Below are 25161 nucleotides of genomic sequence, written 5' to 3'. Positions count from 1 at the left end.
GATATATGTAGAGGTGTATGATATGTGTAGAGGTAGAGGTGTATGATATATGTAGAGGTAGAGGTGTATGATATCTGTAGAGGTGTATGATATCTGTAGAGGTGTATGATATCTGTAGAGGTGTATGATATCTGTAGAGGTAGAGGTGTATGATATCTGTAGAGGTGTATGATATATGTAGAGGTGTATGATATCTGTAGAGGTGTATGATATCTGTAGAGGTGTATGATATCTGTAGAGGTGTATGATATATGTAGAGGTATATGATATATGTAGAGGTGTATGATATCTGTAGAGGTGTATGATATCTGTGGAGGTAGAGGTGTATGATATCTGTAGAGGTGTATAATATATATAGAGGTGTATGATATATGTAGAGGTGTATGGTATCTGTAGAGGTGTATGATATCTGTAGAGGTAGAGGTGTATGATATCTGTAGAGGTGTATGATATATGTAGAGGTGTATGATATCTGTAGAGGTGTATGATATCTGTAGAGGTGTATGATATCTGTAGAGGTGTATGATATATGTAGAGGTATATGATATATGTAGAGGTGTATGATATCTGTAGAGGTGTATAATATATGTAGAGGTGTATGATATATGTAGAGGTAGAGGTGTATGATATATGTAGAGGTGTATGATATATGTAGAGGTGTATGACATATGTAGAGGTAGAGGTGTGTTGATATATGTAGAGATAGAGGTGTATGATATGTGTAGAGGTAGTGGTGTATGATATATGTAGAGGTAGAGGTGTATGATATCTGTAGAGGTAGAGGTATATGATATCTGTAGAGGTGTATGATATCTGTAGAGGTAGAGGTGTATGACATATGTAGAGATAGAGGTGTATGATATATGTAGAGGTGTATGATATCTGTAGAGGTGTATGATATCTGTAGAGGTGTATGATATCTGTAGAGGTAGAGGTGTATGATATCTGTAGAGGTGTATAATATATGTAGAGGTGTATGATATATGTAGAGGTAGAGGTGTATGATATATGTAGAGGTGTATGATATATGTAGAGATGTATGATATGTGTAGAGGTAGAGGTGTATGATATATGTAGAGGTAGAGGTGTATGATATATGTAGAGGTGTATGATATATGTAGAGGTGTATGATATGTGTAGAGGTAGAGGTGTATGATATATGTAGAGGTGTATGATATCTGTAGAGGTGTATGATATCTGTAGAGGTAGAGGTGTATGATATCTGTAGAGGTGTATAATATATGTAGAGGTATATGATATATGTAGAGGTAGAGGTGTATGATATATGTAGAGGTGTATGATATATGTAGAGGTGTATGATATATGTAGAGATGTATGATATGTGTAGAGGTAGAGGTGTATGATATATGTAGAGGTGTATGATATGTGTAGAGGTAGAGGTGTATGATATATGTAGAGGTGTATGATATATGTAGAGGTGTATGATATGTGTAGAGGTAGAGGTGTATGATATATGTACAGTTAGAGGTGTATGATATATGTAGAGGTGTATGATATATGTAGAGATATATGTAGAGGTGTATGATATATGTAGAGGTAGAGGTGTATGATATATGTAGAGGTGTATGATATGTGTAGAGGTAGAGGTGTATGATATATGTAGAGGTAGAGGTGTATGATATATGTAGAGGTGTATGATATCTGTAGAGGTAGAGGTGTATGATATGTGTAGAGGTAGTGGTGTATGATATATGTAGAGGTGTATGATATATGTAGAGGTGTATTTTATATGTAGAGGTGTATGATATATGTAGTGGTGTGTGATATCTGTAGAGGTGTATGATATATGTAGAGGTGTATGATATCTGTATAGCCAGGTACCTGAGATGGCGGCTAGCTTGGCTTCATGTAGAGCCAGGAGCTGAGTCTCTGTCTCACTGACTTTCCTTCTGAGACTTCCTCCCAACCTCTGACTCATCACTACCTAGAGAGGGATGAAGAAAAGAAGAGCGGGAGGGTTAAATGACACACCAGTATATAACACCTTCCTAATATTGAGTTGCATCTCTTTTTAACCTCAGAACAGACTCAATTTTGCCATGGCGTGGACTCTACAAGGTGTTTGAAAGCATTCTAGAGGAATGCTGGTCCATGTTGACTCCAAATGCTTCCCACATATGTGACTCGTTTCAGGAAACTAGGAGCATGTCACATGTCACTACTTCACAGGAGAGCCATTTGAATGTAAACTTTATTTTTTATCAAAATTCATTTTTTGGCAGAAATGCCTTCTGGAACATGTGAGCTTTCATGTGCCTTAATTACAAACGTGAACACCATCTGTAAATACAAATACAATTGTTATACTACAAGCCTTGTTGGTTTAGCTACAGAAAAAGTCAGCAACCTTCTCGCTAGCCATGATTGGCTGAGATAATGAGTGGGCTGGACATGCCGAGACATGAGTTCGGATTGGTCTGCCATATAGCACGCTTCTGTCTATTTGAGCTGGTTAGTATGTGTACGTAATCCTGTCTAACGCTGCTTTAAAAAATATATATATCACATAGTAGAACTGCATAAGTGTTGCTCTCCACTTTCTGGAGGAACGAGTTCTGAAATCAGAGGAATTAGAGTATGATAGTTAAAGAGATGGAGAAAACACCTGTCTCTGGATTACATCTTCAAACTAAAGGGCAACCATGGCATGGCGTCCGTGACAGGGAGACGCGTCCATGATGTATGATGATGTATACGGGTAAGATAGTCTAGCGTTAGCTAGCTACATTTTCAGATATTATCCGTTTCTAATTTTGACAAAGTGGTTTAATTTCAAGCTAAAGTGTACTGTCAGCTAGCTAGCTGACGTTAGCTGGCTGGCTCCCTAGCTAACATTGCGTGTATGATCTTATCTGAGTGTGCAGAATAACTGACACATTTACAAACGCTCAACATGGCCGGTGTCAGTAAACATTAAAAAAAACTCTGAATAACATGAAAACAGCCTAACCAGCTCTGCTAGGGAGAGTAAAATGGTCAGAGTGGGGTGTTCTCTCATTATGGTTTGGAATTAGCTAGCAAGCTAACCAATGTTAGCCAGTTAGTTTGGGTGCTTGACTGCTGTTGTTAAGGCAGAACGCTCGGATCAACCCTTAATGAGATGGGTGGGGCTTAAGATGGTGTGAACGATGCTGAATGGGTGGGGCTAAGGCTTAAGAGGGTGTAAATGATGTTGAATGGGTGGAGACAAACGAGAGCTCTCCAGTAGGTACCAAAACATTCAAAGGCCATTTTCTCAAAAGTGAGGTTTACAAGTTTATCACCTTTCAAAGCATAATTAATTTCCCATTGTTCCTTAAATGCAGTGTGTGATATACCATTTGAAGCTCTGTGTCTCTGCTTTATCCTTTTATCTTTTATGTAAAAAACACCATTTCTAATTTTGCTACGTAAGACCGAATCAAGGCGGTCGGTCACAATTGTGCCAAGTTGGCTGGATGTCTTTTGGGTAGTGGACCATTCTTGATACACACGGGAAACTGTTTAGTGTGAAAAATCCAGCAGCTTTGCAGTTCTTGACACAAACCGGTGAGCCTGGCACCTACTACCATATACCGTTCAAAGGCACTTAAATCTTTTGTCTTGCCCATTCACCCTCTGAATGGCGCATACACAATCCATGTGTCAATTATCAAAAGGCTTAATAATGATTCTTTAACCTGACTCCTCCCCTTCATCTACACGGATTGAAGTGGATTTAACAAGTGACATCAATAAGGGATCATAGCTTTCACCTGGATTCACCTGGTCAGTCTGTCATGGAAAGAGCAGGTTTTCTTAATGTTTTATACACTCCTTATAGAGAGCTCACTATACAGACTTTACTCAGAGGAGGAAGGAGTAGTGGTTGAGAACAAACCAATTCAGCCTTTTAAAACCAGCTCTGCTGCTTTGGACATTAGAAACAGGTTGATGAGGTATATACCACCTCTTTGATGGCTTCCGGTTTGGAGCGAGCAGCCGCACCACGCTTCGCTCCACAGGTAATATTACACTTCACTACATTACAACGGCTTGATTTGTTTGATCTGAGCAATTCTTCTTAGCTAGCTACATAGCCGTCTTTGTATCAAAGATAATTGTGTAGTTTAGAGTAACTGAGTAATTATCGAGGCTAGCTATCTTCGTCCTCCTAACGTAGTCAACACTGCTAGCTGCTAGCTAGCTAGTCATCACTGCTAGCTAGCCAACTTCTACCGACTAGCAGCACTGCAGAAACTATTACATCGTAACGACTTGATTAGTGTGGTGTTAGTTAGCCAGCTACATAGTTGTCTTTGCTGTCTCTGTATCTAAGATAATTGTGTAGTTTGAGTTTGAGTATTATCGAGGTGAGCCAGCCGCGACGCGGCGCCAGACTTACTCAACACACCTAGTCATCATTAACCCACTGCCAGCTAGTCAACCGTTACCGACTAGCAGCGCTGTAGATACTAATACTTTACAACGGAACGATTTGACTAGTGCAGTGTTACCTAGCTAGCTACTTAGTTGTCTTTGTCATAGCTTGATAATTGTTAGCTAGCCAGCCATCGAGGTTAGCTAGCCAGCTATTTCCGTCCCCCGCGACGCCATTTTTCCTAACCCAGCCAACTATTACCGACGAGCAGCATTGTTGAAACTAAATACACTACAAGGAACGTCTTGATTAGTGTTATGTTAGCTAGCTAGCTACAAAGTTGCTTTGTATCATGACAAGGTGTAGTACTGAAACTACCGAGGTTACCTAGCCAGCTACACGTTCAAAGTCAACAACGCAGCCACTGCTAGCTAGCCTACTCCACCAGCCAGCAGTACTGTATCATTTTAGTCAATAAGATTTTTGCAACGTAAGCTTAACTTCCTGAACATTCGAGACGTGTAGTCCACTTTCCAATCTCCTTTGCATTAGCGTAGCCTCTTCTGTAGCTTGTCTACTATGTGTCTGTCTATCCCTGTTCTCTCTCCTCTGCACAGGCCATACAAACGCTCCACACCGCGTGGCCGCTGCCACTCTAACCTGGTGGTCCCAGCGCGCACGACCCACGTGGAGTTCCAGGTCTCCGGCAGCCTCTGGTTCTGCCGGTCTGCGGCAAACAAGGCTGAGTTCATCTCAGCCTATGCTACCCTCCAGTCCCTAGACTTCCTGGCGCTGACGGAAACATGGATTACCACAGATAACACTGCTACTCCTACTGCTCTCTCCTCGTCTGACTACGTGTTCTCGCATACCCCTAGAGCATCGAGCCAGCGGGGTGGTGGCGCTGGAATCCTCATCTCTCCCAAGTGGACATTCTCTCTTTCTCCCCTGACCCATCTGTCTATCTCCTCATTTGAATTCCATGCTGTCACAGTGACCAGCCCTTTCAAGCTTAACATCCTTATCATTTATCGCCCTCCAGGTTCCCTTGGAGAGTTCATCAATGAGCTTGACGCCTTGATAAGTTCCTTTCCTGAGGATGGCTCACCTCTCACAGTTCTGGGTGACTTTAACCTCCCCACGTCTACCTTCGACTCATTCCTCTCTGCCTCCTTCTTTCCACTCCTCTCCTCTTTCGACCTCACCCTCTCACCTTCCCCCCCTACTCACAAGGCAGGCAATACGCTTGACCTCATCTTTACTAGATGCTGTTCTTCCACTAATCTCATTGCAACTCCCCTCCAAGTCTCCGACCACTACCTTGTATCCTTTTCCCTCTCGCTCTCATCCAACACTTCTCACTCTGCCCCTACTCGGATGGTATTGCGCCGTCCCAACCTTCGCTCTCTCTCTCCCGCTACTCTCTCCTCTTCCATCCTATCATCTCTTCCCTCTGCTCAAACCTTCTCCAACCAATCTCCTGATTCTGCCTCCTCAACCCTCCTCTCCTCCCTCTCTGCATCCTTTGATTTCCTCTGTCCCCTATCCTCCAGGCCGGCTCGGTCCTCCCCTCCTGCTCCGTGGCTCGACGACTCACTGCGAGCTCACAGAACAGGGCTCCGGGCAGCCGAGCGGAAATGGAGGAAAACTTGCCTCCCTGCGGACCTGGCATCCTTTCACTCCCTCCTCTCTACATTTTCCTCTTCTGTCTCTGCTGCTAAAGCCACTTTCTACCACTCTAAATTCCAAGCATCTGCCTCTAACCCTAGGAAGCTCTTTGCTACCTTCTCCTCCCTCCTGAATCCTCCTCCCCCTCCCCCCCCTCCTCCCTCTCTGCGGATGACTTCGTCAACCACTTTGAAAAGAAGGTTGACGACATCCGATCCTCGTTTGCTAAGTCAAACGACACTGCTGGTCCTGCTCACACTGCCCTACCCTGTGCTTTGACCTCTTTCTCCCCTCTCTCTCCAGATGAAATCTCGCGTCTTGTGACGGCCGGCCGCCCAACAACCTGCCCACTTGACCCTATCCCCTCCTCTCTTCTCCAGACCATTTCCGGAGACCTTCTCCCCTACCTCACCTCGCTCATCAACTCATCCTTGACCGCTGGCTACGTCCCTTCCGTCTTCAAGAGAGCGAGAGTTGCACCACTTCTGAAAAAAACCTACACTCGATCCCTCCGATGTCAACAACTACAGACCAGTATCCCTTCTTTCCTTTCTCTCCAAAACTCTTGAACGCGCCGTCCTTGGCCAGCTCTCTTGCTATCTCTCTCAGAATGACCTTCTTGATCCTAATCAGCCAGGTTTCAAGACTGGGCATTCAACTGAGACTGCTCTTCTCTGTGTCACGGAGGCTCTCCGCACTGCTAAAGCTAACTCTCTCTCCTCTGCTCTCATCCTTCTAGACCTATCTGCTGCCTTTGATACCGTGAACTATCAGATCCTCCTCTCCACCCTCTCCGAGCTGGGCATCTCCGGCGCCGCCCACGCTTGGATTGCGTCCTACCTGACAGGTCGCTCCTACCAGGTGGCGTGGCGAGAATCTGTCTCCGCACCACGTGCTCTCACCACTGGTGTCCCCCAGGGGTCTGTTCTTGGCCCACTCCTATTCTCGCTATACACCAAGTCACTTGGCTCTGTCATATCCTCACATGGTCTCTCATATCATTGCTATGCAGATGACACACAATTCATCTTCTCCTTTCCCCCTTCTGACAACCAGGTGGCGAATCGCATCTCTGCATGTCTGGCAGACATATCAGTGTGGATGACGGATCACCACCTCAAGCTGAACCTCGGCAAGACGGAGCTGCTCTTCCTCCCGGGGAAGGACTGCCCGTTCCATGATCTCGCCATCACGGTTGACAACTCCCTTGTGTCCTCCTCCCAGAGTGCTAAGAGCCTTGGCGTGACCCTGGACAACACCCTGTCGTTCTCCACCAACATCAAGGCGGTGACCCGATCCTGTAGGTTCATGCTCTACAACATTCGCAGAGTACGACCCTGCCTCACACAGGAAGCGGCGCAGGTCCTAATCCAGGCACTTGTCATCTCCCGTCTGGATTATTGCAACTCGCTGTTGGCTGGGCTCCCTGCCTGTGTCATTAAACCCCGACAACTCATCCAGAACGCCGCAGCCCGTCTGGTGTTCAACCTTCCCAAGTTCTCTCACGTCACCCCGCTCCTCCGCTCTCTCCACTGGCTTCCAGTCGAAGCTCGCATCCGCTACAAGACCATGGTGCTTGCCTACGGAGCTGTGAGGGGAACGGCACCTCCGTACCTTCAGGCTCTGATGAGGCCCTACACCCAAACAAGGGCACTCCGTTCATCCACCTCTGGCCTGCTCGCCTCCCTACCTCTGAGGAAGCACAGTTCCCGCTCAGCCCAGTCAAAACTGTTCGCTGCTCTGGCACCCCAATGGTGGAACAAGCTCCCTCACGACGCCAGGACAGCAGAGTCAATCACCACCTTCCGGAGACACCTGAAACCCCACCTCTTCAAGGAATACCTGGGATAGGATAAAGTAATCCTTCTAACCCCCCCCCTTAAAAGATTTAGATGCACTATTGTAAAGTGGTTGTTCCACTGGATATTATAAGGTGAATGCACCAATTTGTAAGTCGCTCTGGATAAGAGCGTCTGCTAAATGACTTAAATGTAAATGTAAATGTATAAGATATCTGTAGAGGTAGTGGTGTATGGTATATGTAGAGGTGTATGATATATGTAGAGGTGTATGATATGTGTAGAGGTGTATGATATGTGTAGAGGTGTGTGATATATGTAGAAGCTATGCTGCTTTGGACACTAGGAACAGATTTACAATACCCTTTCATGTTCTTATTGTTTGCTATTCTATTCTCGTGATATTATTCATATCCATTCCTGAATACTGTGTTCTGTGATCATTAGAACTGATTCACTTTGAATGCAGGAAGGAACATTTCCAACATGCACTTCACTTCCTGTTTCTGTGTAACTGTTCTCCCTCCTCTGCTGTACTTTACTTTCCTCTGCTGTACTTTACGTTCCTCTGCTGTACTTTACTTTCCTCTGCTGTGCTTTACTTTCCTCTGCTGTGCTGTACTTTACTTTCCTCTGCTTTACTTTACTTTCCTCTGCTGTACTTTACTTTCCTCTGCTGTACTTTCCTTTCCTCTGCTGTACTTTCCTTTCCTCTGCTGTACTTTCCTTTCCTCTGCTGTACTTTACTTTACTTTCCTCTGCTTTAATTTACTTTCCTCTGCTGTACTTTACTTTCCTCTGCTTTACTTTAATTTCCTCTGCTTTACTTTACTTTACTCTGCTTTACTTTACTTTCCTCTGCTGTACTTTACTTTACTCTGCTTTAATTTACTTTCCTCTGCTGTACTTTACTTTACTCTGCTGTACTTTACTTTCCTCTGCTTTACTTTACTTTCCTCTGCTGTACTTTACTTTACTTTCCTCTGCTGTACTTTACTTTCCTCTGCTTTACTTTACTTTCCTCTGCTTTACTTTACTTTCCTCTGCTTTACTTTACTTTCCTCTGCTGTACTTTACTTTACTTTCCTCTGCTGTACTTTAATTTCCTCTGCTGTACTTTACTTTCCTCTGCTGTACTTTACTTTCCTCTGCTGTACTTTACTTTACTTTCCTCTGCTGTACTTTACTTTACTTTCCTCTGCTTTACTTGACTTTATTCTGCTTTACTTTACTTTACTCTGCTGTACTTTACTTTCCTCTGCTGTACTTTACTTTCCTCTGCTGTACTTTACTTTCCTCTGCTGTACTTTACTTTCCTCTGCTGTACTTTACTTTCCTCTGCTTTACTTTACTTTCCTCTGCTGTACTTTACTTTCCTCTGCTGTACTTTACTTTCCTCTGCTGTACTTTACTTTCCTCTGCTGTACTTTACTTTCCTCTGCTTTACTTTACTTTCCTCTGCTGTACTATACTTTCCTCTGCTTTACTTTACTTTCCTCTGCTGTACTTTACTTTCCTCTGCTTTACTTTACTTTCCTCTGCTTTACTTTACTTTCCTCTGCTTTACTTTACTTTCCTCTGCTTTACTTTACTTTCCTCTGCTGTACTTTACTTTCCTCTGCTGTACTTTACTTTCCTCTGCTGTACTTAACTTTCCTCTGCTGTACTTTCCTTTACTTTGCTCTGCTGTACATTACTTTCCTCTGCTTTACTTTACATACCTCTGCTTTACTTTACTTTCCTCTGCTTTACTTTACTTTCCTCTGCTTTACTTTACTTTCCTCTGCTGTACTTTACTTTACTTTCCTCTGCTGTACTTTACTTTACTTTCCTCTACTGTACTTTACTTTCCTCTGCTTTACTTTACTTTCCTCAGCTTTACTTTACTTTCCTCTGCTGTACTTTACTTTCCTCTGCTGTACTTTACTTTCCTCTGCTGTACTTTACTTTCCTCTGCTGTACTTTACTTTACTTTCCTCTGCTGTACTTTACTTTACTTTCCCCTGCTTTACTTTACTTTATTCTGCTTTACTTTACTTTACTCTGCTGTACTTTACTTTCCTCTGCTGTACTTTACTTTCCTCTGCTGTACTTTACTTTCCTCTGCTGTACTTTACTTTCCTCTGCTTTACTTTACTTTCCTCTGCTGTACTTTACTTTCCTCTGCTGTACTTTACTTTCCTCTGCTGTACTTTACTTTCCTCTGCTTTACTTTACTTTCCTCTGCTGTACTTTACTTTCCTCTGCTGTACTTTACTTTACTTTCCTCTGCTGTACTTTACTTTCCTCTGCTGTACTTTACTTTCCTCTGCTGTACTTTACGTTCCTCTGCTGTACTTTACTTTCCTCTGCTGTGCTTTACTTTCCTCTGCTGTGCTTTACTTTACTTTCCTCTGCTTTACTTTACTTTCCTCTGCTGTACTTTCCTTTCCTCTGCTGTACTTTCCTTTCCTCTGCTGTACTTTCCTTTCCTCTGCTGTACTTTACTTTACTTTCCTCTGCTTTAATTTACTTTCCTCTGCTGTACTTTACTTTCCTCTGCTTTACTTTAATTTCCTCTGCTTTACTTTACTTTACTCTGCTTTACTTTACTTTCCTCTGCTGTACTTTACTTTACTCTGCTTTAATTTACTTTCCTCTGCTGTACTTTACTTTACTCTGCTGTACTTTACTTTCCTCTGCTTTACTTTACTTTCCTCTGCTGTACTTTACTTTACTTTCCTCTGCTGTACTTTACTTTCCTCTGCTTTACTTTACTTTCCTCTGCTTTACTTTACTTTCCTCTGCTTTACTTTACTTTCCTCTGCTGTACTTTACTTTACTTTCCTCTGCTGTACTTTAATTTCCTCTGCTGTACTTTACTTTCCTCTGCTGTACTTTACTTTACTTTCCTCTGCTGTACTTTACTTTACTTTCCTCTGCTTTACTTGACTTTATTCTGCTTTACTTTACTTTACTCTGCTGTACTTTACTTTCCTCTGCTGTACTTTACTTTCCTCTGCTGTACTTTACTTTCCTCTGCTGTACTTTACTTTCCTCTGCTGTACTTTACTTTCCTCTGCTTTACTTTACTTTCCTCTGCTGTACTTTACTTTCCTCTGCTGTACTTTACTTTACTTTCCTCTGCTGTACTTTACTTTCCTCTGCTTTACTTTACTTTCCTCTGCTTTACTTTACTTTCCTCTGCTTTACTTTACTTTCCTCTGCTTTACTTTACTTTCCTCTGCTGTACTTTACTTTCCTCTGCTGTACTTTACTTTCCTCTGCTGTACTTAACTTTCCTCTGCTGTACTTTCCTTTACTTTGCTCTGCTGTACATTACTTTCCTCTGCTTTACTTTACATACCTCTGCTTTACTTTACTTTCCTCTGCTTTACTTTACTTTCCTCTGCTTTACTTTACTTTCCTCTGCTGTACTTTACTTTACTTTCCTCTGCTGTACTTTACTTTACTTTCCTCTACTGTACTTTACTTTCCTCTGCTTTACTTTACTTTCCTCAGCTTTACTTTACTTTCCTCTGCTGTACTTTACTTTCCTCTGCTGTACTTTACTTTCCTCTGCTGTACTTTACTTTCCTCTGCTGTACTTTACTTTACTTTCCTCTGCTGTACTTTACTTTACTTTCCCCTGCTTTACTTTACTTTATTCTGCTTTACTTTACTTTACTCTGCTGTACTTTACTTTCCTCTGCTGTACTTTACTTTCCTCTGCTGTACTTTACTTTCCTCTGCTGTACTTTACTTTCCTCTGCTTTACTTTACTTTCCTCTGCTGTACTTTACTTTCCTCTGCTGTACTTTACTTTACTTTCCTCTGCTGTACTTTACTTTCCTCTGCTTTACTTTACTTTCCTCTGCTTTACTTTACTTTCCTCTGCTTTACTTTACTTTCCTCTGCTGTACTTTACTTTACTTTCCTCTGCTGTACTTTACTTTCCTCTACTGTACTTTACTTTCCTCTGCTGTACTTAACTTTCCTCTGCTGTACTTTCCTTTACTTTCCTCTGCTGTACATTACTTTCCTCTGCTTTACTTTACATACCTCTGCTTTACTTTACTTTCCTCTGCTTTACTTTACTTTCCTCTGCTTTACTTTACTTTCCTCTGCTGTACTTTACTTTACTTTCCTCTGCTGTACTTTACTTTACTTTCCTCTACTGTACTTTACTTTCCTCTGCTTTACTTTACTTTCCTCTGCTGTGCTTTACTTTACTTTCCTCTGCTGTACTTTACTTTACTTTCCTCTGCTGTACTTTACTTTCCTCTGCTTTACTTTACTTTCCTCTGCTTTACTTTACTTTCCTCTGCTGTACTTTACTTTACTTTCCTCTGCTGTACTTTACTTTCCTCTGCTTTACTTTACTTTCCTCTGCTGTACTTTACTTTCCTCTGCTGTACTTTACTTTCCTCTGCTGTACTTTACTTTCCTCTGCTGTACTTTACTTTCCTCTGCTTTACTTTCCTCTCCTCTGCTGTACTTTACTTTCCTCTGCTGTACTTTACTTTCCTCTGCTTTACTTTCCTCTCCTCTGCTTTACTTTCCTCTCCTCTGCTTTACTTTCCTCTGCTGTACTTTACTTTCCTCTGCTGTACTTTACTTTCCTCTGCTGTACTTTACTTTCCTCTGCTGTACTTTACTTTACTTTCCTCTGCTGTACTTTACTTTACTTTCCTCTGCTTTACTTTACTTTCCTCTGCTGTACTTTACTTTCCTCTGCTGTACTTTACTTTCCTCTGCTGTACTTTACTTTACTTTCCTCTGCTGTACTTTACTTTCCTCTGCTGTACTTTACTTTCCTCTGCTGTGCTTTACTTTCCTCTGCTTTACTTTACTTTCCTCTGCTTTACTTTACTTTCCTCTGCTTTACTTTACTTTCCTCTGCTTTACTTTACTTTCCTCTGCTGTACTTTACTTTACTTTCCTCTGCTGTACTTTACTTTACTTTCCTCTACTGTACTTTACTTTCCTCTGCTGTACTTTACTTTCCTCTGCTGTACTTTACTTTACTTTCCTCTGCTGTACTTTACTTTCCTCTGCTTTACTTTACTTTCCTCTGCTGTACTTTACTTTCCTCTGCTGTACTTTACTTTACTTTCCTCTACTGTACTTTACTTTCCTCTGCTGTACTTTACTTTCCTCTGCTGTACTTTACTTTCCTCTGCTGTACTTTACTTTCCTCTGCTGTACTTTACTTTCCTCTGCTGTACTTTACTTTCCTCTGCTGTACTTTACTTTCCTCTGCTGTACTTTACTTTACTTTCCTCTGCTGTACTTTACTTTCCTCTGCTGTACTTTACTTTACTTTCCTCTGCTTTACTTTACTTTCCTCTGCTGTACTTTACTTTCCTCTGCTGTACTTTACTTTCCTCTGCTGTACTTTCCTTTCCTCTGCTGTACTTTCCTTTCCTCTGCTGTACTTTACTTTACTTTCCTCTGCTTTAATTTACTTTCCTCTGCTGTACTTTACTTTCCTCTGCTTTACTTTACTTTCCTCTGCTGTACTTTACTTTCCTCTGCTGTACTTTACTTTCCTCTGCTATACTTTACTTTCCTCTGCTGTACTTTACTTTCCTCTGCTTTACTTTACTTTCCTCTGCTTTACTTTACTTTCCTCTGCTGTGCTTTACTTTACTTTCCTCTGCTGTACTTTACTTTACTTTCCTCTGCTGTACTTTACTTTCCTCTGCTTTACTTTACTTTCCTCTCCTGTACTTTACTTTCCTCTGCTGTACCTTACTTTACTTTCCTCTGCTGTACTTTACTTTCCTCTGCTTTACTTTACTTTCCTCTGCGTTACTTTACTTTCCTCTGCTGTACTTTACTTTACTTTCCTCTGCTGTACTTTACTTTACTTTCCTCTACTGTACTTTACTTTCCTCTGCTGTACTTTACTTTCCTCTGCTGTACTTTACTTTCCTCTGCTGTACTTTACTTTCCTCTGCTGTACTTTACTTTCCTCTGCTGTACTTTACTTTCCTCTGCTGTACTTTACTTTACTTTCCTCTGCTGTACTTTACTTTCCTCTGCTGTACTTTACTTTACTTTCCTCTGCTTTACTTTACTTTCCTCTGCTGTACTTTACTTTCCTCTGCTGTACTTTCCTTTCCTCTGCTGTACTTTCCTTTCCTCTGCTGTACTTTACTTTACTTTCCTCTGCTTTAATTTACTTTCCTCTGCTGTACTTTACTTTCCTCTGCTTTACTTTACTTTCCTCTGCTTTACTTTACATTACTCTGCTTTACTTTACTTTCCTCTGCTGTACTTTACTTTACTCTGCATTAATTTACTTTCCTCTGCTGTACTTTACTTTACTCTGCTGTACTTTACTTTCCTCTGCTTTACTTTACTTTCCTCTGCTGTACTTTACTTTCCTCTGCTTTACTTTCCTCTCCTCTGCTTTACTTTCCTCTGCTTTACTTTACTTTCCTCTGCTGTACTTTACTTTCCTCTGCTGTACTTTACTTTCCTCTGCTTTACTTTACTTTCCTCTGCTTTACTTTACTTTCCTCTGCTGTACTTTACTTTACTTTCCTCTGCTGTACTTTACTTTCCTCTGCTTTACTTTACTTTCCTCTCCTGTACTTTACTTTCCTCTGCTGTACCTTACTTTACTTTCCTCTGCTGTACTTTACTTTCCTCTGCTGTACTTTACTTTCCTCTGCTTTACTTTCCTCTGCTTTACTTTACTTTCCTCTGCTGTACTTTACTTTCCTCTGCTTTACTTTACTTTCCTCTGCTTTACTTTACTTTCCTCTGCTGTACTTTACTTTACTTTCCTCTGCTGTACTTTACTTTACTTTCCTCTACTGTACTTTACTTTCCTCTGCTGTACTTTACTTCCTCTGCTGTACTTTACTTTCCTCTGCTGTACTTTACTTTCCTCTGCTGTACTTTACTTTCCTCTGCTGTACTTTACTTTCCTCTGCTGTACTTTACTTTCCTCTGCTTTACTTTACTTTCCTCTGCTGTACTTTACTTTACTTTCCTCTGCTGTACTTTACTTTCCTCTGCTTTACTTTCCTTTCCTCTGCTGTACTTTACTTTCCTCTGCTGTACTTTACTTTCCTCTGCTGTACTTTACTTTACTTTCCTCTGCTTTAATTTACTTTCCTCTGCTGTACTTTACTTTCCTCTGCTTTACTTTACTTTCCTCTGCTTTACTTTACTTTACTCTGCTTTACTTTACTTTCCTCTGCTGTACTTTACTTTACTCTGCATTAATTTACTTTCCTCTGCTGTACTTTACTTTCCTCTGCTGTACTTTACTTTCCTCTGCTTTACTTTACTTTCCTCTGCTGTACTTTACTTTCCTCTGCTGTACTTTACTTTCCTCTGCTTTACTTTCCTCTCCTCTGCTTTACTTTCCTCTCCTCTGCTTTACTTTCCTCTGCTGTGCTTTACTTTCCTCTGCTTTACTTTACTTTACTCTGCTGTACTTTACTTTACTCTGCTGTACTTTACTTTCCTCTGCTGTACTTTACTTTCCTCTGCTGTACTTTACTTTACTTTCCTCTGCTGTACATTACTTTCCTCTGCTTTACTTTACTTTCCTCTGCTTTACTTTACTTTCCTCTGCTTTACTTTACTTTCCTCTGCTTTACTTTACTTTCCTCTGCTGTACTTTACTTTCCTCTGCTGTACTTTACTTTCCTCTGCTGTACTTTACTTTCCTCTGCTTCACTTTACTTTCCTCTGCTTTACTTTACTTTCCTCTGCTGTACTTTACTTTACTTTCCTCTGCTGTACTTTACTTTCCTCTGCTTTACTTTACTTTCCTCTGCTGTACTTTACTTTACTTTCCTCTGCTGTACTTTACTTTCCTCTGCTTTACTTTACTTTCCTCTGCTTTACTTTACTTTCCTCTGCTGTACTTTACTTTCCTCTGCTTTACTTTACTTTCCTCTGCTTTACTTTACTTTCCTCTGCTGTACTTTGCTTTCCTCTGCTGTACTTTACTTTCCTCTGCTGTACTTTACTTTACTCTGCTTTACTTTACTTTCCTCTGCTGTACTTTACTTTCCTCTGCTTTACTTTACTTTCCTCTGCTTTACTTTACTTTCCTCTGCTGTACTTTACTTTACTTTCCTCTGCTGTACTTTACTTTCCTCTGCTGTACTTTACTTTCCTCTGCTTTACTTTCCTCTCCTCTGCTTTACTTTCCTCTGCTTTACTTTACTTTCCTCTGCTGTGCTTTACTTTCCTCTGCTGTACTTTACTTTCCTCTGCTGTACTTTACTTTCCTCTGCTTTACTTTCCTCTCCTCTGCTTTACTTTCCTTTGCTGTGCTTTACATTCCTCTGCTGTACTTTACTTTCCTCTGCTGTACTTTACTTTCCTCTGCTGTACTTTACTTTCCTCTGCAGTACTTTACTTTTCTCTGCTGTACTTTACTTTACTTTCCTACTTTCCTATATAGAAATAGAGAATAGAGAATAGGATGAAATAGAGAATAGAGAATAGGATGAAATAGAGAATAGGATGAAATAGAGAATAGAGAATAGGATGAAATAGAGACTAGAGAATAGAGAATAGGATGAAATAGAGAATAGAGAATAGGATGAAATAGAGAATAGAGAATAGGATGAAATAGAGAATAGAGAATAGGATGAAATAGAGAATAGAGAATAGGATGAAATAGAGAATAGAGAATAGGATAAAATAGAGAATAGGATGAAATAGAGAATAGAGAATAGAGAATAGGATAAAATACAGAATAGGATAAAATAGAGAATAGAGAATAGGATGAAATAGAGAATAGGATGAAATAGAGAATAGAGAATAGGCTGAAATAGAGAATAGGATGAAATAGAGAATAGGATGAAATAGAGAATAGAGACTAGGATGAAATAGAGAATAGGATGAAATAGAGAATAGGATGAAATAGAGAATAGAGACTAGGATTAAATAGTGAATAGGATGAAATACAGAATAGGATGAAATAGAGAATAGAGACTAGGATTAAATAGTGAATAGGATGAAATACAGAATAGGATGAAATAGAGAATAGAGACTAGGATGAAATAGAGAATAGGATGAAATAGAGACTAGGATGAAATAGAGACTAGGATGACAGACCCATTAGTACTGTAATGTTACTGTACTGTATCTAGCCGGCAAGCCTTCTCTAGTACTCTGGAGCCAAGATCAGTCAGTTCACATGTCTGTGTTCATTCACTATTGTCACGTCCTGACCCTAGTAAGATGTCATTTTCTATAGTAGAGTAGGTCAGGGCGTGACAGGGGGTGTTTTGGGTGGTTTTCTATTTCTATGTTTATGTTCTAGGTTTCTATTTCTATGTTGGGTTTTTTGGGTTGATCTCCAATTGGAGGCAGCTGTTCCTCGTTGTCTCTGATTGGAGATCATATTTAAGTAGGGGTTTTTCTTCCTGGGTTTTTGTGGGTTATTATATATTTTGAGTAGTGTTTGTTTCTCTCTGCGTCACGGTTTGTTGTTTTGTCAAATTCAGTTATTTATGTTTTGCAAGGTTTCACGGATTTAATAAAATGTGGAACTACAAACACGCTGCACCTTGGTCCGCTCCTTTCGACAGCCGTGACAACTATTCAGAAACAATTTACATTCAGATAGCGTTCAGACAGCGTTCACACAGCGCTCAGACAGCGTTCAGACAGCGTTCAGACAGCGTTCAGACAGCGTTCACACAGCGTTCACAAAGCAATCTGTAAATATGGACTACTCTGGGAGGAATGGTTGAGTTGCCATGCCACAAAGTAGGGGTTGTGGTGACTGCAACTGAAACTGTGTCACTCTGTATTAGAGTGTTTGCTAAATGTCAATATAAAAATAACCTTACTTTAGCCGTAGCATCTTTAATGGACAGACTCAGTGTTTGTTCCTGATCCTGGAGTCTGCAAGGGAAGAGGAAGACAGGACGAATGTTATGGACAGACTCAGTGATAGGGGAGCTAGGTCCTGTGGAGATGTTATATTGAAACATATCTTCTTATTTTTTTTAAATTCCTACCTTGGTTTGATAAGATTAGTACAGATTTTCTCAGGGGACCCCACATGTGGAGAGACAGTGATCCTGGAGTTAGGATTAGGATTAGTACTGTTAGGATTAGGATTAGTACTGACCTGAATATGGCTTCAGGGGGAGAGACAGTGATCCTGGAGAAGTTAGGATTAGGATTAGTACTGACCTGAATATGGCTTCAGGGGGACAGACAGTGATCCAGGAGAAATTAGGATTAGGATTAGTACTGACCTGAATATGGCTTCAGGGGGACAGACAGTGATCCAGGAGAAATTAGGATTAGGATTAGTACTGACCTGAATATGGCTTCAGGGGGACAGACAGTGATCCAGGAGAAATTAGGATTAGGATTAGTACTGACCTGAGTATGGCTTCAGGGGGAGAGACACGAATCCTGGTCCTGCTCTGTGATGTCACCAGGTCGTTGAGGGCATTGCCCATGTCTCTGAGCTGGGTGTGGCTACAGCTGCGCAGGGCAGGTCCTTCAACCTCCTCTGTCTGTAGATCCTCCTCTTCCTGCTGGATCTGGTGCTCCAGGCTGCAACTCCGAGACTGCAGCTCTCCTAGTCTCCACTGCAGCTCTGCCATCTCCGCCTGGGGGCAGAGAGCATTCGTAAAGAGTAGTCTCAGAGTAGGAGTGCTGATCTAGGATCAGTTCTGACTTCTAGATAATAATAATAAATGCGATTATACAGACAGGAGACCTGATCTGAGAGCAGCACTTCTACTGGATCTCAATTCAACATTTTACAGGGCATGGGACATTTCTTCATTCAACCAGTGTATGACAGGATCTTCATGGGCACAACTGGGTATTTCCTGTAGTATTTCTGTTGCAGGCCTATCTAACTACTTCATTCTACAATGCTCTTAACTGAATAATTGTTGAGTGTACACAATGGGAATGTATTGGGGGCATTGCACAAATCGATGTGATGAATTCAAACAGGCCAAAAGTGTCCAAAAGCCCTTGTTATTTTCAGTAATCGCTACCTAACTAAATCTACTCACCTCCACCATGCGTTTCTCCTGCAGCAAACACTCTCTCCTTTGCAGTGGACCCTGGACGGTTTCAGCCACTTCCCCTCCATCACTCTCCACCTCATCCCTTTAACACGTCAAAACCAGAAAGAATAAAAGACAATAACAGTTATGTTGGGATCCTACAGTGGGGGAAAAAAGTATTTGATCCCCTGCTGATTTTGTACGTTTGCCAACTGACAAAGAAATTATCAGTCTATAATAAAATCCAGAAAAACGCATGTCAAAAATGTTATAAATTGATTTGCATTTTAATGAGGGAAATAAGTATTTGACCCCCTCTCAATCAGAAAGATTTCTGGCTCCCAGGTGTCTTTTATACAGGTAACGAGCTGAGATTAGGAGCACACTCTTAAAGGGAGTGCTCCTAATCTCACCTTGTTACCTGTATAAAAGACACCTGTCCACAGAAGCAATCAATCAATCAGATTCCAAACTCTCCACCATGGCCAAGACCAAAGAGCTCTCCAAGGATGTCAGGGACAAGATTGTAGACCTACACAAGGCTGGAATGGGCTACAAGACCATCGCCAAGCATTTTGGTGAGAAGGTGACAACAGTTGGTGCGATTATTCGCAAATGGAAGAAACACAAAAGAACTGTCAATCTCCCTCGGCCTGGGGCTCCATGCAATATCTCACCTCGTGGAGTTGCAATGATCATGAGTACGGTGAGGAATCAGCCCAGAACTACACGGGAGGATCTTGTCAATAATCTCAAGGCAGCTGGGACCATAGTCACCAAGAAAACAATTGGTAACCCATAACGCCGTGAAGGACTGAAATCCTGCAGCGCCCGCAAGGTCCCCCTGCTCAAGAAAGCACATATACAGGCCCGTCTGAAGTTTGCCAATGAACATCTGAATGATTCAGAGGACAACTGGGTGAAAGTGTTGTGGTCAGATGAGACCAAAATGTAGCTCTTTGGCATCAACTCAACTTGCCGTGTTTGGAGGAGGAGGAATGCTGCCTATGACCCCAAGAACACCATCCCCACCGTCAAACATGGAGGTGGAAACATTATGCTTTTGGGGTGTTTTTCTGCTAAGGGGACAGGACAACTTCACCGCATCAAAGGGACGATGGACGGGGCCATGTACCGTCAAATCTTGGGTGAGAACCTCCTTCCCTCAGCCAGGGCATTGAAAATGGGTCGTGGATGGGTATTCCAGCATGACAATGACCCAAAACACATGGCCAAGGCAACAAAGGAGTGGCTCAAGAAGAAGCACATTAAGGTCCTGGAGTGGCCTAGCCAGTCTCCAGACCTTAATCCCATAGAAAATCTGTGGAGGGAGCTGAAGGTTCGAGTTGCCAAACGTCAGCCTCGAAACCTTAATGACTTGGAGAAGATCTGCAAAGAGGAGTGGGACAAAATCCCTCCTGAGATGTGTGCAAACCTGGTGGCCAACTACAAGAAACGTCTGACCTCTGTGATTGCCAACAAGGGTTTTGCCACCAAGTACTAAGTCATGTTTTGCAGAGGGGTCAAATACTTATTTCCCTCATTAAAATGCAAATCATTTTATAACATTTTTGACATGTGTTTTTCTGGATTTTTTTGTTGTTATTCTGTCTCTCACTGTTGAAATAAACCTACCATTAAAATTATAGACTGATCATTTTTTTGTAAATGGGCAAACGTACAAAATCAACAGGGGATCAAATACTTTTTTCCCCCACTGTATAAGACCACAGACTGAATACTTTATACTCCATCTATCTGTGTCCCCTCATCTATCAGACCAGACTGACCAGTTCATCTGCTAGCCTTATTGATCATATGTTTACTAATTATATTAATAATGTGGCTAATAGAGGTATACTTTATACTGACATTTCTGACCACTTTCCAAGTCGGAAGTTTACATACACCTTAGCCAATTACATTTAAAGTCAGTTTTTCACATTTCCTGATATTTAATCCTAGTAAAAATGCACTGTAGCAGCGCTGTTCTGTTACTCAGGTGGGGTGGTGTGATGTGGTGTGTTGTGGTGTGTTGTGGTGTGGGGTGTTGTGGTGTGTTGTGGTGTGTTGTGGTGTGTTGTGGTGTGTTGTGGTGTGGTGTGTTGTGGTGTGGTGTGGTGTGTTGTGGTGTGGGGTGTTGTGGTGTGTTGTGGTGTGGTGTGGTGTGGTGTGTTGTGGTGTGGTGTGTTGTGGTGTGGTGTGGTGTGTTGTGGTGTGTTGTGGTGTGGTGTGGTGTGTTGTGGTGTGGTGTGTTGTGGTGTGGTGTGGTGTGTTGTGGGGTGTTGTGGGGTGGTGTGGGGTGTTGTGGTGTGGTGTGGGGTGTTGTGGTGTGGTGTGTTGTGGTGTGGTGTGTTGTGGTGTGGTGTGTTGTGGTGTGGTGTGTTGTGGTGTGTTGTGGTGTGGTGTGGTGTGTTGTGGTGTGGTGTGTTGTGGTGTGGTGTGGTGTGTTGTGGTGTGGTGTGTTGTGGTGTGGTGTGTTGTGGTGTGGTGTGTTGTGGTGTGGTGTGTTGTGGTGTGGTGTGTTGTGGTGTGTTGTGGTGTGGTGTGGTGTGTTGTGGTGTGGTGTGTTGTGGTGTGGTGTGTTGTGGGGTGTTGTGGGGTGGTGTGGGGTGTTGTGGTGTGGTGTGGTGTGTTGTGGTGTGGTGTGTTGTGGTGTGGTGTGTTGTGGTGTGGTGTGTTGTGGTGTGGTGTGTTGTGGTGTGGTGTGTTGTGGTGTGGTGTGTTGTGGTGTGGTGTGTTGTGGTGTGTTGTGGTGTGGTGTGGTGTGTTGTGGTGTGGTGTGTTGTGGTGTGGTGTGGTGTGTTGTGGTGTGGTGTGTTGTGGTGTGGTGTGTTGTGGGGTGTTGTGGGGTGGTGTGGGGTGTTGTGGTGTGGTGTGGTGTGTTGTGGTGTGGTGTGTTGTGGTGTGGTGTGTTGTGGTGTGGTGTGTTGTGGTGTGGTGTGTTGTGGTGTGGTGTGTTGTGGTGTGTTGTGGTGTGGTGTGGTGTGTTGTGGTGTGGTGTGGTGTGGTGTGTTGTGGTGTGTTGTGGTGTGGTGTGGTGTGTTGTGGTGTGGTGTGTTGTGGTGTGGTGTGGTGTGTTGTGGTGTGGTGTGTTGTGGTGTGGTGTGTTGTGGTGTGTTGTGGTGTGGTGTGGTGTGGTGTGTTGTGTTGTGGTGTGGTGTGTTGTGGTGTGGTGTGGTGTGTTGTGGTGTGGTGTGTTGTGGTGTGGTGTGGGGTGTTGTGGTGTGTTGTGGTGTGGTGTGTTGTGGTGTGGTGTGGTGTGGTGTGGTGTGTTGTGGTGTGGTGTGTTGTGGTGTGGTGTGGTGTGTTGTGGTGTGTTGTGGTGTGTTGTGGTGTGGTGTGTTGTGGTGTGTTGTGGTGTGGTGTGGTGTGTTGTGGTGTGGTGTGGTGTGGTGTGGTGTGTTGTGGTGTGGTAATGGTACTAACCTATGGTCCTCCATCCTGGCGAGGGCGCTGTGTACTGCCTCTCTGAGTCTCTGGAGGAACAGAGCCACGCTGGGCTGTCTGGAGGGGAGACCCAGCCTCAGTGAACTCCTCTCTCTACCCAGCTCCTCCAGCTTCTTACCAAAATGCTCAGCTGAAACAACAGCACACATATCTGGGTCACAGACCAGAAACAATCCTCTACTGCTGGCCTCTCCTCCGCTACTACTGGCCTCTCCTCCGCTACTACTGGCCTCTCCTCCGCTACTGCTGGCCTCTCCTCTACTGCTGCTGGCCTCTCCTCCGCTACGACTGGCCTCACTACTACTGGCCTCTCCTCTACTACTGCTGGGCTCTCCACTACAACTGGCCTCTCCTCTACAACTGGCCTCTCCTCTACTACTGGCCTCTCCTCTACTACTGCTGGGCTCTCCACTACTACTGCTGGGCTCTCCACTACTACTGGCCTCTCCACTACTACTGGCCTCTCCACTACTACTGGCCTCTCCTCTACTACTGGCCTCTCCACTACTACTGGCCTCTCCACTACTACTGGCCTCTCCACTACTACTGGCCTCTCCACTACTACTGGCCTCTCCACTACTACTGGCCTCTCCACTACTACTGGCCTCTCCACTACTACTGGCCTCTCCTCTACTACTGGCCTCTCCACTACTAGAGTTGAAGCTGAAGAGAGAGAGCGGGAGAGGCAGGCTGGCAGGCAGCAATCAGAACAGGCGTTCCTCTGGAAAAATATTCACACAACAGCCCTTACTGACCCACACAAAGTATTCACAGAACTGCCCTTACTGACCCCTACAGTATTCACAGAACAGCCCTTACTGACCCACATGAAGTATTCACAGAACAGCCCTTACAGAACCCCATGAAGTATTCACAGAACAGCCCTTACTGACCCCTACAGTATTCACAGAACAGCCCTTACTGACCCACATGAAGTATTCACAGAACAGCCCTTACAGAACCCCATGAAGTATTCACAGAACAGCCCTTACTGAACCCTACAGTATTCACAGAACAGCCCTTACTGAACCGTACAGTATTCACAGAACAGCCCTTACTGAACCGTACAGTATTCACAGAACAGCCCTTACTGAACCGTACAGTATTCACAGAACAGCCCTTACTGAACCCTACAGTATTCACAGAACAGCCCTTACTGAACCGTACAGTATTCACAGAACAGCCCTTACTGACCCACTTAAGGTATTCACACACAGTGAACATAAATAACTGGAGATTAGAGCAGCACTAGTTGGTGCTAGTTTTCAGTCACACAGCCCTGGCATGGAAACAGGTCAGGGTACAGCCTTAGTCTGTCTGAGACAACATTACCATCCAGGAGGAGAGACAGCCTTAGTCTGTCTGAGACAACATTACCATCCAGGAGGAGAGACAGCCTTAGTCTGTCTGAGACAACATTACCATCCAGGAGGAAACAGCTTGTAGTCTGTCTGAGACAACATTACCATCCAGGAGGAGAGACAGCTTGTAGTCTGTCTGAGACAACATTACCATCCAGGAGGAGAGACAGCCTTAGTCTGTCTGAGACAACATTACCATCCAGGAGGAGACAGCTTGTAGTCTGTCTGAGACAACATTACCATCCAGGAGGAGAGACAGCCTTAGTCTGTCTGAGACAACATTACCATCCAGGAGGAGAGACAGCTTGTAGTCTGTCCGAGACAACATTACCATCCAGGAGGAGAGACAGCCTTAGTCTGTCTGAGACAACATTACCATCCAGGAGGAGAGACAGCCTTAGTCTGTCTGAGACAACATTACCATCCAGGAGAAGAGACAGCTTGTAGTCTGTCCGAGACAACATTACCATCCAGGAGGAGAGACAGCCTTAGTCTGTCTGAGACAACATTACCATCCAGGAGGAGAGACAGCTTGTAGTCTGTCTGAGACAACATCAACATCCAGGAGGAGAGACAGCCTTAGTCTGTCTGAGACAACATTACCATCCAGGAGGAGACAGCTTGTAGTCTGTCTGAGACAACATTACCATCCAGGAGGAGAGACAGCCTTAGTCTGTCCGAGACAACATTACCATCCAGGAGGAGACAGCTTGTAGTCTGTCTGAGACAACATCACCATCCAGGAGGAGACAGCTTGTAGTCTGTCTGAGACAACATTACCATCCAGGAGGAGAGACAGCCTTAGTCTGTCTGAGACAACATTACCATCCAGGAGGAGACAACTTGTAGTCTGTCTGAGACAACATCACCATCCAGGAGGAGAGACAGCTTGTAGTCTGTCTGAGACAACATCACCATCCAGGAGGAGACAGCTTGTAGTCTGTCTGAGACAACATTACCATTCAGGAGGAGAGACACACTATATATACAAAAGTATATGGACACCCCTTCAAATTGGTAGAATCGGCTATTTCAGCCACACCCATTGCTGACAGGTGTATAAAATCGAGCACACAGCCATGCAATCTCCAAAAGTAAACATTGGCAGTAGAATGGACTTACTGAAGAGCTCAGTGACTTTCAACGTAGGATGCCACCTTTCCAACAAGTTAGTTCGTCAAATTTCTGCCCCGCTAGTGCTGCCCCGGTCAACTGTAAGTGCTGTTATTGTGAAGTGGAAACGTCTAGAAGCAACAACTACTCAAAGTGGTAGGCCAAACAAGCTCACAACATTACCATCCAGGAGGAGAGACAGCTTGTGGTCGGTCTTCCCTGTGGCTCAGTTGGTAGAGCATGGTGTTTGCAACGCCAGCATGGTGGTAGGCCAAACAAGCTAACAGAACGGGAATGCAGAGTGCTGATATGCATAGCACGTAAAAATAGCCTGTCCTCACTTCCAAACTTCCTCTGTAAGCAACATCAGCGTAAGAACTGTTCGTCGGATCCTTCATGAAATGGGT

General features: G+C 43.2%; 1 protein-coding gene across 3 annotated transcripts in view; it reads right to left on the bottom strand.

Annotated features, from left to right (window-relative positions):
• The window catches only part of disc1 (DISC1 scaffold protein), a 139569-nt gene that overhangs the window by 62789 nt on the left and 51619 nt on the right, over window positions 1-25161 (bottom strand). For all 3 annotated transcript variants that reach the window (XM_082970602.1, XM_082970604.1, XM_082970603.1), the window contains 5 exons: window positions 22260-22410; window positions 18837-18933; window positions 18187-18419; window positions 17643-17697; window positions 1843-1945 (listed from right to left, as the gene is read on the bottom strand). In XM_082970602.1, the coding sequence (XP_082826728.1) occupies window positions 1843-1945; window positions 17643-17697; window positions 18187-18419; window positions 18837-18933; window positions 22260-22410 (639 nt within the window). The remainder of the gene's footprint in view (window positions 1-1842; window positions 1946-17642; window positions 17698-18186; window positions 18420-18836; window positions 18934-22259; window positions 22411-25161) is intronic.

This window comes from Salmo salar, chromosome 28, assembly GCF_965601325.2.
Source record: "Salmo salar chromosome 28, fSalSal1, whole genome shotgun sequence".
In the NCBI taxonomy this organism is placed as follows: domain Eukaryota; kingdom Metazoa; phylum Chordata; class Actinopteri; order Salmoniformes; family Salmonidae; genus Salmo; species Salmo salar.
Note: the sequence above shows the minus strand (reverse complement) of the source record. Positions and strands in the feature narration are given on the sequence as shown.